Here is a 12,392-nt window from a genome sequence, read left to right as displayed (position 1 = left end):
TGGGTTCGGACCCCAGCTCCGAAAAAAAGAACCAAAAAAAAAAAAAAAAAAAAATGCAGGATGTTGATGGCGTACACCTTTAACCCCAGCACCTGCGAGGCAGAAGTGGGCTGATCTCTGAGTTTGAGGCCAGCCTGGTTGGTCTACATAGTAAGTTTCAAGACAGCCAAGGCCACACAGAGAAACCCTGTCTCAGAAATAATTTTTTTTGAATGCCTCTGAACTTCAAGTGACAACAGGACAGTGGCTGCCACCAAGCAAAGCCGTTTGATTATCTTCCCTCCTCCCTTCCCTTTGACACCCCCACCCCCCATCTGTCTCTACGGGCTTTTCCAGAGCAGCCCACAGCTCTCACCCACCCACTTGTTGGGCTCAAAAAAGAACAGAGACTTGGCCAGAGCCACACATCTTCTTCAGTCAGTGAAGCCTGACCAAGAACCTGCTAGGATTCTAGGTAGAGAACTGGTTGGCCCTTTTCCAGCACACTGTATCACACACAACTCTATTTCTCCCGCAGGCGCCTGTGGGAGCAAGAGGTGGAGGGGGGCTTGTTTGCCCAGGGAGGGCTGCCACTTCATCATGTCTAATTGCTTCTCCTGTGTCTACTTTGCCACCTGAAACACGATCTCTAGCTCTAGCAAACACTGAAGGGGTCAGGGTGATGACCAACATCAAAGCCGACCAGTAAGCCGGTCCCAGTAAGGAGCACCAGGACAGCAGAAGATAAAGAGCAGGCGTTCCAGTAAGTTCCCGACTCCTTGGAACAGTCATACCCTTCCTTACAGTGTGATCTACTCAGATCCCAATCTTAATCCTTCAGAGCCTTAAAGGTCACGTTCCCCTGCCTTGGGCTATCTGACTCCCAATGGACTATACAGTCTGTTTTTTGGTGATTAACTCAGATTTCCTAGGCTCCTTTGAGTTACAAGCCTCTTGAGAATCTGATGAAAGCCACGGCCCTTTTATACAGAGAAACATCCCTATATGGAATTCTGCGCACCACCAATCCAGGCCACAGAAACCCTTGCTCCTGTATCTGCCTGCCAGTATCTCCCCTCAAAATCATCTCCCACACACCTGTGGCTGCCACTGTCTCTGGCCCAGTCACTTCCTGTCTCCATAATGGCTGCCTCTGGAGCATTTCCCCTATCACCCCACTTGTCCTTTTTGGTCTCTCCTACCTACTCTGTTTCTGGGGACAAGAACTAGCCGGATAGTAAGACAGTGAGGAAGGGGTGTGAGATGGCAGCTTGGAGCTGAGGACCAAATAGGAAAAGGATGTAAAGTCAGCTGGCACCAGGGTGGAACCCTTCTAAACCAAAAAGAAAAGACTTAAAGCTTGAGACTTGGGCATCCCCTGGTGGCCAAATGGCTTCACACAGAAGATAAAACTATGGCAGACAGGTTAAAAAAACAAAAAACAAAAAACAAACACCTCACCATTCATTCCAGTGATTCTCTCCCTCACCGCCACACCATACTCCCCAACAAAACTACTACAAAATACGCCCCCAGGTTTTCTCCTTTTTTAATCAATGATCATCTTTGTCCAGCTTTGGAAATCTGGACAAAGAGAAGGCTAAGAGGAGGCCTGGTCCAGTGTCTAAAGGTCTCTGAGTGAGTCTGTCAGCACATGGACCCTGAACGGGCCTGTCCATCAGCTGGGCACAGCAGTTTTCCTGAGTATGAGCCAGTCCCACCCTCAGGGCAGCATCCTGGTCCAGAGAGGAATAAAGGCCCCAGGTTGGGCCTATTCCCAAGGCCCTCGGGACAGTCAATAAATAGGTTCTGAGCCAGGCCTGGGAGGACGGGGTGTAAAGAGTGGATCAGCTACCCAGGGATCCCAAAGAGGGCCTGGGAACCCTCCTGCTCTTCTTCAACAAGGAAGTAAATAAATAGACCTTAAACTCAGGAATAGGGGTGTTGGAGCAGGGGATCCTTCCCCTTAGAGTTAGTAATTAAATCCCATGTTAAAAACAAACCAGCCCTAACCCCTACCGGCATCTACAAAAATCCTACAGGATAGGGCAATGGGCTAGCCTGTCTGGGGGTACACAGTACCCAGCCCTGCAGGGTCCTGGAGGAGACTTCATGTTTGTTCAGCAGCCCCTGGGGCTCCTTCTTCCTTTGGGGGTGGCTCCAGGAAAATAGGGGTGACTGAGGGTGGCTTCTTCACTCTGAAACACAACAGATGAATGGTACAGAGGCGAGGCCATGCTTCAGTGCCAGGAGGCCATTTCCTAGGGCACAACAGGGTGACTCACGAGTAAGGGGAGGCTGGGACCCCCACCACCAAAAAGTGGTTCTTCTTCCGAAATAATCTCCACAGGCCCCGGTGGTTGCCACGAACGTCCAGATCCCAAATGTGGAGGCACTAGCAGGGACAGAGTAGGAGGAAGAGATGGTCAGGAAGCCGTGGAAATAACCCTCTGAAGGCCTGGCAGCTGCCTCACTCAAGAGGAAATACTATTTGGAGGACAGACTGGGCAAGGGGTTAAAAGAGAGGTTCTCTTCTTTGTTTTCTGAGACAGGATTTCTCTGTGTAGTCATGGGCTACCCTGGAACTCGCTCTGTAGACCAAGGCTGGCCTATGAGACCTGCCTGCCTCTGCCTCTCAAGGGCTGGCATTAAGGGCCTGCATCACTACCCCTGACCAGGAAGTGAGGCTCCTGAATGCACGAGAAGGTTACGAGGTTGGAAATTCTACAACAAAGACTTGCTAGCTGGGGCAGTGCCTGCGGACGAGGGTGCTACTAAGGGTGGTGCAGCCTGGGGCACCTTGGCAAGCTGAGTCCAGGTGGTGAAGTCATCATCTTTCTCCATCCGGATAAATGCCACATAGGTATGGCCCTCTGTGTCTGGCAGGAAGGAGTCTTCACAAGGGTCCTTGCTGTGGTCCAAAACCTCGGCCTCACTGCATTGGGGATAGAAAAGTTAAGGCCAAAACAGGGCACACTTCCTAGAAGGGCCTTGGGCTTGATTTCATGCTCTGCTGCTACCTTCTTGAAGTTCTTAATAATGTCTGTACTAAAGAACTCTGACTTTCATTTTCTATACTGCCCATAAATTGTGGCACCAAGAAAGCTAGTATTTGATTCCTTCCTCCCTGCCAGGCATCCCAATTGCCCTAGGCCATACCTGAGCAGCCTGTGAATTTCCACTTCATAAGCTTCTTTCTTCAGACTAAAGGGGAGGGAGAAACGAATCAAGAGAAGGAGAGGCTCTCAGGTCCATGGAAAGGAATGGGCAGGGCAAAGGGTCACATGGGGAAAAGGTACCAGAGACAAATACCCCAAGGCCCCAGACAGGAAAGAACCAGCAAGGACTGGCCATCGAGCCTTACACGTCCACCCCTTGAACCTGCTGCCAGTCTCTACCTGTCTACATTCCTGAGCTGGACACCTGGGACTGTGTTGAACTTGTGCTTCTTGAAGTAGGCCTCCTGAAACAGGAAAGAGGAGAGAAGGCAAGGCTTTCTTAGTCTGACTCACACTTGCTCACTGACCTATTAAAGATCCACAAGACCCAGGGCCCTCTGATTTGCCGTCTTTGGCAAGCTTTCACTAGCTTTAATTTAGTCTGGTCCCTTGGTTCAAGCTACTGACCCATGAACTAGTCCTTTTCCCCCTGGTTTTCGCCAGATTTGCTAGAGACTTAGAAGTAAAGAAATATGGAAGTATGAGAATCAAATGTTCAAGACCAGTTTCAGGATGAACTACAAGAGACCCTGCCTAAAATAAAACAACGGTGGGGGGATAGAGTGGGAACACACATGAGAGAAGAGAGGGGGAGGGAGAGGAGAGGGAGAAAGAGACACCCTTCCGTTGGATGTAGTCAATAGCAAAGATGAGTTAGAAGGAAGGAAAGTGCTGAATCAGGTTCTATGAATGGCCTGAGGAAGCACTTGTCCTTCCTTGGTACATAAGGCTTTTATTAGCTTTCTCTGGGGTCTTTCTGGCTTCTAGGAGGTTCCAAGTTAAATATATCCCTTTTAGCTGTATTGTTTCTTTCTTTTTTTTTTTTTTTTTTTTTTTTTTCCGGAGCTGGGGACCGAACCCAGGGCCTTGCACTTGCTAGGTAAGCGCTCTACCACTGAGCTAAATCTCCAACCCCTAGCTGTACTGTTTCAAATGCACTCTTTTCCCCACCCCCTTTCTCTCTTTTCAGTTTTTTTGAGACAGAGTTTCTGTATAGTCCTGACTGTCCTGGAACTCACTCTGTAAAAAACCAGGCTGGTTCAAACTCACAGAAATCCACCTGCCTCTGCCTCCCAAATACTGAGATTAAAGGCCCATGCCAGCACCGCCTGGCTTGCTGCCTTTATGGAGGTCTCAAGTTCAGTTCTCAGCACCCACATGGTGGCTCACAACCATCTGTAACTCCAGTTCCAAGACATGAAGTGCCCTCTTCTAGATTCCTTAGCCATCGGACACAAACACAATGCAAGTACACACATGCAGGCCAAAACACTCATATGTATAAAATAATTTTAAAACATATTCAGGGGAAGGAGAGCTCACTCAGTGGTTAAGATCACTTGATATTTTTACAGAAGATTGATCAGAGTTCCAGTACCCAGCACCCACATGGTGGCTCACGCTGTTCCGGCATCCACATCCACATGTCCCAGTCCCACAGCTGCGGCCACAGAACATTATGAAGGCTGTAAGTTTGGAATAGGGATTCCAGCCCATTCATCTGTAACTCCAGTTGCAGGGGCACTGATAGTGTCTTCTGACCTCCTCAGGCACCAGACACACACATAGTGCACTTACATACACACAAGAGAAATAGTCATAGATACAAAATAAAAAATAAATCTAAGTTTTTATTTCTTTGTATTTCAAGGCAAGTAGTCCAGGCTAGCCTTGAACTCTGCCACCTCTGCCTTCCAAGTGCTAGGAATAAAGGCATTTTACTCTTTATCACCACTACCCCTAAATATTTCTTTTAATTTCAGATCAATAATGAGAGAAGTAGTTCTTTCTGAGTTTTTGTTGTTATGTTTTTGTTTGTTAGTCTGTATCCTCAAACTCTCCTGGCTTGACTTCCAAAGGACTGGGATTAGATCCAGCTTGCTTTGCTGTTGCTGGTTTTGTTTTCTGAGACAGGGCCTCAGCCTAATGCTCTTCCTGCCTCAGCTTCTCAAGTGCTGGAATCACAAGGTTGTGATTTGGCCCTTGGCAGGCAGCATTTTTAATTCTCACCTTACAGATCGAGAGAGTGGCAGAAGTAGAACAGTAAGTGATGTGGATATTAAGGGCTGAGGCTAGGCTCCAGAGTCCACGTCCTTGACAACTAAGCCATGTAGTATCCTACTTCCTCAAACCCCAACCCCGCTTACATGAAAGTAGCCATTCATGTTGAGGCCCACGATGCCAAAGTGGTAGGATCGGGAAACATCCGGGATGATGCACTCACGGCCACGGCGCTGTTCCGGCATCCGCATCCACATGTCCCAGTCCCACAGCTGCGGCCACAGAACATTATGAAGGCTGTAAGTTTGGAATAGGGATTCCAGGCCATTCATCCTACCCTGCTGGGTACCTTTTCTGGTGTGGGCCACTTGGGCTCAAGCTCCTCCTTGTATAGAGATTTCCTGAGCACCCATCCCAACCCAGGCATGGTCTCCACACGGTACAGTAGTGCTGGATCCTCAGCTGTGTGTTCATACCCCTAGGGACAGCGGCAACACAGGAGGCATTAGCTCAGGCCTTGGCAGACTCCCATGCTGATTAAGCCCTGGACACCCAGCCTACCTGGTCATTCCAAGCAGAGATGCAGTACAGGCTGTCATCTTCCTCCAGCAGGTGGATGGACTGGCTCAGGAAACTGAGAAAGCCAGTGTTCAAGAGTTCAGAGAGGCAACCCCAGATACAACGTGATGCTGGTGGTGCAGGGTTGGTAGTCCCACTGGCTCTGTTCACCCTTTCCAAATTCTACACAAGCCCAGCGCCTTCCCCGTGAGCTATGCAAGCTCTACAACTTCTCAACTCACTCGGAGCTCTCGAGCCACCTCACCACATCCTTCCCTGAGACCTAGTCAAGTACAGAAGTCCCATGTAGCTTATAAGCACTTCAATTGTGGGTGACCCCTGTCACCTGAAAAAGTCCACAGCGATGTCCAGGTCCTCTTCCAGAACCACAGCAAACTTGGCCTCCTACAGAAAGGGGAGGGAGGGAACATCATGGTTCCGAGGAGGTTGCTCTCCTACCATGGATGTCTGTCTTCAGACCTAACGTTCAGGCACCACCCACCCTATCCTTCAGATCGGAAGAGCAAGGGTGGGTGAGGGAAGTTTTCATGACAGTTTCTCTCCAGAGACCCAAGAACTGTATCAGTGGTACTCACCGGAAACAGGTTGAAAGTGGCAGTGAGGCTGGCCTTGTAGTGCTGGGTGGGGAATTGGCAGGTAAGATTTGAGGCAGGAGGCGGGACCAGGGGTCTGCCCCTTCCACCCTTGCCAAGGAATACCTGAGACACACGGGCGTTCTTGATGCTGATGGGAGTGTGCTGGATGCCTCTCAGACCAAACAGTGCCACCACATCCATTGGCTCCTGGGGACACGGTCACCAGTCACTGTGTGTGTTACCTTCCCTACCTCTGCAGGCTCCAACATATCAAGCCTCTCATATTTCACAGCCCTCGCTGATCACTGCTTTTTAGCACCCGGTCTTGTGTCCTGCTCTGCCTGAGGCCCCCAGCCCCACTCACCTCATAGTAGCCATCAATGAAGACTGTTATCATCTGTGGAGATACCCCTTGGGCTGACAGCAGAGAGCGCAGCATCCTGAGGAGCCCGGGAAAGTAGATTAGGGCCCTTTCTCCTCTCAACTCAACTCCCGTGTTTATAAACGGCCCCATATGTTCTGTTTACCCATGTAGAACAGGCCTAGCATCTGCTGCCTTTCTGCCTCCTTTGAGAGTCCCTTGTACAAGAAGTCAAGCCAAAGCACTACCCACTTCCTGAGCACCCCCTGTCCTTGCTGAGTACAGCCCACTTCCAGACTCACCTGTACAGGTAATTGGGCCGGTTCCCTGCAATGACAGCCACAGGCACATTGAGGACTTTATTGTCTGGAAGCTGTGTGAGAAATAGCTTTTAGCTTCCCTTATTCCCCCTTCCAACTAGGATCTCCATTTAGGGAAGAATTCTCAGTGCAGTGAAGGGCCTCAAAGCAGACAGTGAAGGGCCTTGTTCTTGTCTTTCCCCACACACAGCCCTGGTAACACAGCCTGTCCCGCCTCCAACCTGTCCTCAGAGTCCGTATACACATACTCTCAGCCCCTACCAGATGACGATAGACAGAACCTGAGCTGGGAACTGCTCCTAAGGGCTTTTGCTAAGCTGGAAAGGAATGCAGACCTCACTGCTCTGGCCCCACTTACTGGGTCAGGGCTGAACTCAATAGGTGTTGGGTCCTTGCAGCTGCACACGCTCCCGTAGCCCTCGACTTTGCTGCAGAAGCGCCTGCGGCGGCGGTTCAACTCTGTATCTGCCCAGTGACACTCAGCCTCTAAGGGAGGGAGTTAACAGGATGAGGGGATCTTACCAGCTACATTGGGTAAGCCCCAAACACACAGTCAAGGAAAGAACAGCCTCATTGAGGATCCAAGCGTCCATTCTCTGCTCAAACACTGCCCGGGCCCCGCCCACCAATCCCACCTTCAGCTGAGCTGAGTGGCACATCTGTCTTCAGCAGGACTGGGTCACCCCAGGAGGAGAGGGCAGGAGATTTAGAATGCTTCTCGCCAAGAACAGGACCTGGCCAAAGGCAGCAATGAGGGATGATGAAGGCTCAGCTATGAGAATGGGGCTCCCTCCCAACTCCTTGCCTACTTTCACGGACTCCAATCTATTCCCTCCCCACACCACCCTCTCGCCTATCATCCCCCTCTTCCCTTGATACTACAAGGTGGACAGCCTTGGTCCCCACACCTCCTTTTCGTCCCACGAAGGCCCAGGTGTCCCTCCAGCCAAGGGCAGGGCCTGCCTGGCTTCCCAGGCTCCTCAGCAGAGCCTTTGCTGTGTCCTTGAGGTGGAAGGAGCCCTCATCCTGGAGGACCAAAACAGAGTCACCACGACTTGTGTGGGTCCAGAGACCTGGCTTCACTCAGTACTGGCTACATTTCAAGCACTACATATAAAACCTTTTACGTAAGTTGACTCACTGACTCCAAAAATACTATTTGGTTACTCTCTTTCACAGACAAAAAAGTATGAAGGGCTTAAGAGTCTGAGACTCACTCCAAATCACTTAGATACTAAAAGTAAGTCCCTTACCCACGTGACCAGCACCCGTGTCTTGCCACCTCTCCACACTCTTTTCCCAACACGCTTTTCTTGTCCAACTCCACTGGCATCCTATCCTTGCTGTCCCTCACGCTTGCCAGGTACTTCCCTACTTCAGGGCCTTTTGTGTTGATTGTTCCAGAAGTTTCTTCCTAGGATAATTCTTCTTCCAGACAACTGCCTAGCTTACTTCTCCCTTCCTCCAGTCTTCTGCTCATCTCCTATTTCCCCAAAGAGGTGTTCCTTCCCTAAAACGCAGTCACATCATTCTGCCTCTTAATTTTCCTCTTCACCTGTCATTTCCCGACACCGCTGGCTGAGTTGACTATTTTATTGCTATCACTGAGATGTGAGCTCAGGGATGTAGGAAATCTGTCTTGTATTTTATCTTCAGCATCCCGTGCAGTCCCTGACATATAGCAGATGCCCAGTAACTGCCGAACTGATTAAAAACAAGACAAAATGGGTTCGGTCCCCAGCTCCGAAAAAAAGAACCAAAAAAAAAAAAAAAAAAAAAAAAACAAGACAAAAACCCAAGCTCCGACTGGAACGTGAGCCACCTTCCTCTAGATGTTCTTTCCATTCCCTGAGCAAAGTCAGAGCTAGGGGCATGGAGAATAGAGCTAGGGAGACTCACTGACCTTAACTGTGCAGATCAGTACACGGCCGGGCGCCACCATGTTGAGGAATAGCACCATGGCCTCATCCTCATGAGGAGAGTACGTGTCAAACACACGCTTTGCCATCACGTGGCCCTGGCAGGAGCAAACCTCTCATGAGATGGGGTTGCTACCAGCAAGGAGAGACCAGCTTCAGCCCTCCGGTCTCCCATCCTTAAGCTCACCGTGGCCTGGTTGAGGACGATGACATGGATGCCTCGGCCCTGCTCCCGGGCCTCATCCTCTAGCACCTACGATAGCAACAGAAACAAAAGCCAGCTATTCGCCCTGGCGCTCACGGTGGCTCGGTCTTGTAAGCATGAAGCACACCAGCCTGGTGTATTATCGCTGTCTACAGTTCTAACTCAGACTGAAGGCTGACTCTCCCAGAAAGCCCCCATGGTACCTTCATCAGAAAAAGACTTCATCGCTTTACAATCCACCTTTTAACCCTTTTTTGGCACCAAGAGCGTTGGACCGTCTCTGCTTAGCTCTGCAGATCTCCTAATCCTCTACAGTGAGCCTCTCTAGGAAGGGCAAGTCCCATTACCTCTAGGACCCTAGTGCCTGGCCCGAGGCTAAAGCCAAGGGGCTTAGGAAGTGGTTACATAATAAGTAAATAAGGGAGTTAGCTGCCTGCCTCTGATCACTGCCAAGCCTTCACCACACAGACGTCACATAGACCTTTCACTTAATCCTCACAAGTCCAAGCCAACAGGCAGAGGGCTGCAGTCTCCACCGTGTTCTGAATGGGTTGAAGACGCTGGTCCACTCACCGTAGTGCCATCTACCGCCACATACACTTTGCTTCTACTGGAGTATACTTCCACATCCAGCACGCGTCGGGGACTGCTGCCTCTGTGCCGAGGGGACTCTAAGCGTCCTAGGGCCTCATCTGGAGAGGGGATTGTTGTAACAGGCATGGATAATGACTCACCAGCAAAGTCATACCCTGTGGGATCTGCATGCCATTCCTACCACGAGATCCCAGGCTCCCCCACCCCACCCTCAGCCGGCCCCCACCGTAGTCTTGCTCTGGTTCAGGGTCTTCATTGGCCTCGCTGATGGCTCTCCGAGTGTCTAGGATCAACTTGATGTTCACAATGACAGTCACCAGCAGGAAAAGCACAGCTCCTGTCTGAGTAGAAACATGGGCATGACCGAGGGACGCCCTCTCCAGATCACAGAGGCCTTCTGCAAGTATGACCTTGGCTGGAGAGGACACGGGGACCTGTCTCTCCTCTTTCTGGTTCTCAATCAGGACATGGCTTTGTGGCCATCTCCCAGAGAACGTCCCCTGACAGGTCTCCCTCCACCAGGCCCTTCCTACCGAGTGGTCTTGTACTCTCCCATTTGAGTCTTTGGCTTCTTTGCTCCCCTCCATAACTAGTTCTTTGAGATAGATTTAGGATCTGAGACCCACGGTGGATAATCGGAAGTCACAGAAGAATGTAGGCCACACTGCCTGACAGTTGGGTGTCAGGGGCAAAGCCAGCCTGACCAGACTTCCGGTTTGTGTTTGATGCTTAGGAGGTCAGAGTTGGGTTCTGATTCCAGAATCCTGGGTCTAAAACACTGACTGAGAAGGCCACAACACACAGAGGCTTCCCCTCCAGGAATTTGCTGCCTCTTCTTGGTAGCCAAGGTAGTTAGTTCATAGTCTATGTTAGGGTAAAGTTAGGAAGCCAGCTTTTGGGACACGTGGGACCTCATGTACCTGACAGAATCTTCGCAGGGCCCGCTGGTTTGTCAGTTTATACTTCCAGGTAAGATACCAGCTCCGTTTCTTCCTAGCCCCAAAGGGCTTGATGAGGGGACTAGGCTTCCAGTCATCCATACTGGATTAGGGAATCACCCCTGTCCCGGCCAGTCCATGACTTCAGGAATCTGAGGGGACTATAGTCGCATGGAGTAAGATGTTTGTCCCAAAGCCTAATGCCTTCTGAAATGTCTTCTCTCAGCAAACTGCTGAGCTGTGTGCCCTAGACAACGTGGCTCAACTTCTCTGGGTCTGGCCAGAAAATCTTTAGAGGAGTTGGATCACCTGAAAATTCCCTGGGGCTAGAGGAACTATGTCCAGGCTCAGGGCCTCAGAGACGGAGGCCAGTAACTCAATCAACTCTTAACAATTTATCAGTCCTTAAAAGATCCAAATCCCAGTCCTTCCCAGTCCTGGGGTGGAACAGTAACACGACCTCCCGCGCCCCAATCCTCCATCCTCGCCCCATCCCATCTGGCTCCTCTCCTCTCCTCTCCTCTCAGGGCTCAGGGACGCCGGAAGGTTCAGAAGACCCGCCCAACCCGCATCACTCCTCTGAGACCCGCACTGGGAGGCACTTACGGCTCAGGGGCCCCCGGCCCCGCTCGGGCCGCGCTCGGGCCCGTACAGCTCGGCCCCGCGCGCCGCGGTCTCCGCGGCCTCCGCCTCCTCCATGCCTCTCGCGCCCCGCCCCGCCCCGGCCGGCCCGCCCCGCCGCTTCCGCCGCCGCCGCCGCCGCCGCCGCGGGGTGAGAGGGCGGCGGGCGGTGCTTAGGGCGGCGGCTACGGCCGGGCGTCTGCAGCGTGAGGGGAGCCGGCGAGCTCTGCCTCTCCTGCAGGGTTGCAGCGGGCAATAGTGGACCTAGGGCAAGAGCACATCTCTGCACAGCGGAGCTGGGAGCAAGTGGCTTTCCGGGACCTCGGGCTCACTAGGCACTCCAGGACCAGAGGGCTGCAGCGCGAGGCCTGGCCCAGCCCTGCAAAGCTGTTTCCAGGCCGGGGAGGAGAGGATTAGAAACCTGCTCCGCTACTATTTTGAGCGCTTACGTTAACTCGATTTCATAAACCATGATTGATAGGTACCATGATTACCCCATTCTTTAAAGAAAACCAAAAATGCTCTGTAATTATGCGCATGTGTGTATGCGTGCATATGCAGGTAGTGTTGGTGCTCCTTGAGGAGACCAGAACTTTGGTCTGATTGATACTCCTGGAGCAGAAGTTAAAGGAAGTTGTGAACCTAACTGCTCCTCTGGAAGAACACCAGGTGTGCTATCCTGGAACTCCCTATGTAGACCCGGCTGAACTTGAACTCACAGAGAGATCCACCTGCCTCTGCCTCCTATGTGCTAGGATTAAAGGAATGCACAACATGCCCAGCAACACTTTATTTATTTACATTTGATTTTTTTTTTTTTTGAGGACTCCAAAAGTGTTGGCATCTTTCAATATGCTAACAGTGCTTGCCAGGTTTGGGAGTGGTATTGCATTCCTACAGAGGTGAGGGAAGAACCATCTATTTGAGGCAAGTCCGTTTTCATAGCACGATGCTAAGACAGACCCACGGTAGCTCACTTCTGGATTCCCAGCACTTAGGAGCTGAGGAAGGAGGATTGCCATAGATTCAAGGCCAACTTGGTCTACAACCTGAGTTCTAGGACAGCCAGGATTATAAAGTGT

General features: G+C 51.2%; 1 protein-coding gene across 3 annotated transcripts; it reads right to left on the bottom strand.

Annotated features, from left to right (window-relative positions):
• Nucleotides 1-1,512: 1,512 nt before the first annotated feature.
• Nucleotides 1,513-11,406, bottom strand: Pomgnt1 (protein O-linked mannose N-acetylglucosaminyltransferase 1 (beta 1,2-)). 3 transcript variants are annotated; one of them, XM_063287979.1, is made up of 22 exons: nt 11,296-11,406; nt 10,672-10,841; nt 9,978-10,092; nt 9,731-9,849; nt 9,140-9,205; nt 8,937-9,050; nt 7,942-8,059; nt 7,669-7,767; nt 7,392-7,519; nt 7,016-7,086; nt 6,717-6,792; nt 6,476-6,559; nt 6,353-6,394; nt 6,103-6,161; nt 5,760-5,832; nt 5,548-5,676; nt 5,345-5,470; nt 3,378-3,442; nt 3,139-3,183; nt 2,779-2,914; nt 2,265-2,374; nt 1,513-2,177 (listed from the first exon to the last, which is right to left on the bottom strand). In XM_063287979.1, exons 2-22 carry the CDS (start codon nt 10,789-10,791, stop codon nt 2,090-2,092), a joined length of 1,983 nt encoding a protein of 660 aa, XP_063144049.1. In that variant the 5' UTR covers nt 10,792-10,841; nt 11,296-11,406; the 3' UTR covers nt 1,513-2,089. The 3 variants fall into 3 exon arrangements, with proteins under 3 accessions (XP_063144049.1, NP_001007748.1, XP_006238745.1); NM_001007747.1 differs by having other exon boundaries at nt 10,672-10,850; nt 11,296-11,388; XM_006238683.5 differs by lacking the exons at nt 10,672-10,841; nt 11,296-11,406 and adding an exon at nt 10,285-10,556.
• Nucleotides 11,407-12,392: the final 986 nt, after the last annotated feature.

Source organism: Rattus norvegicus, chromosome 5 (genome assembly GCF_036323735.1).
Source record: "Rattus norvegicus strain BN/NHsdMcwi chromosome 5, GRCr8, whole genome shotgun sequence".
Classification (NCBI taxonomy): domain Eukaryota; kingdom Metazoa; phylum Chordata; class Mammalia; order Rodentia; family Muridae; genus Rattus; species Rattus norvegicus.
The sequence above is the reverse complement of the archived record's forward strand: the minus strand, read 5'-3'. Positions and strand labels throughout refer to the sequence as shown.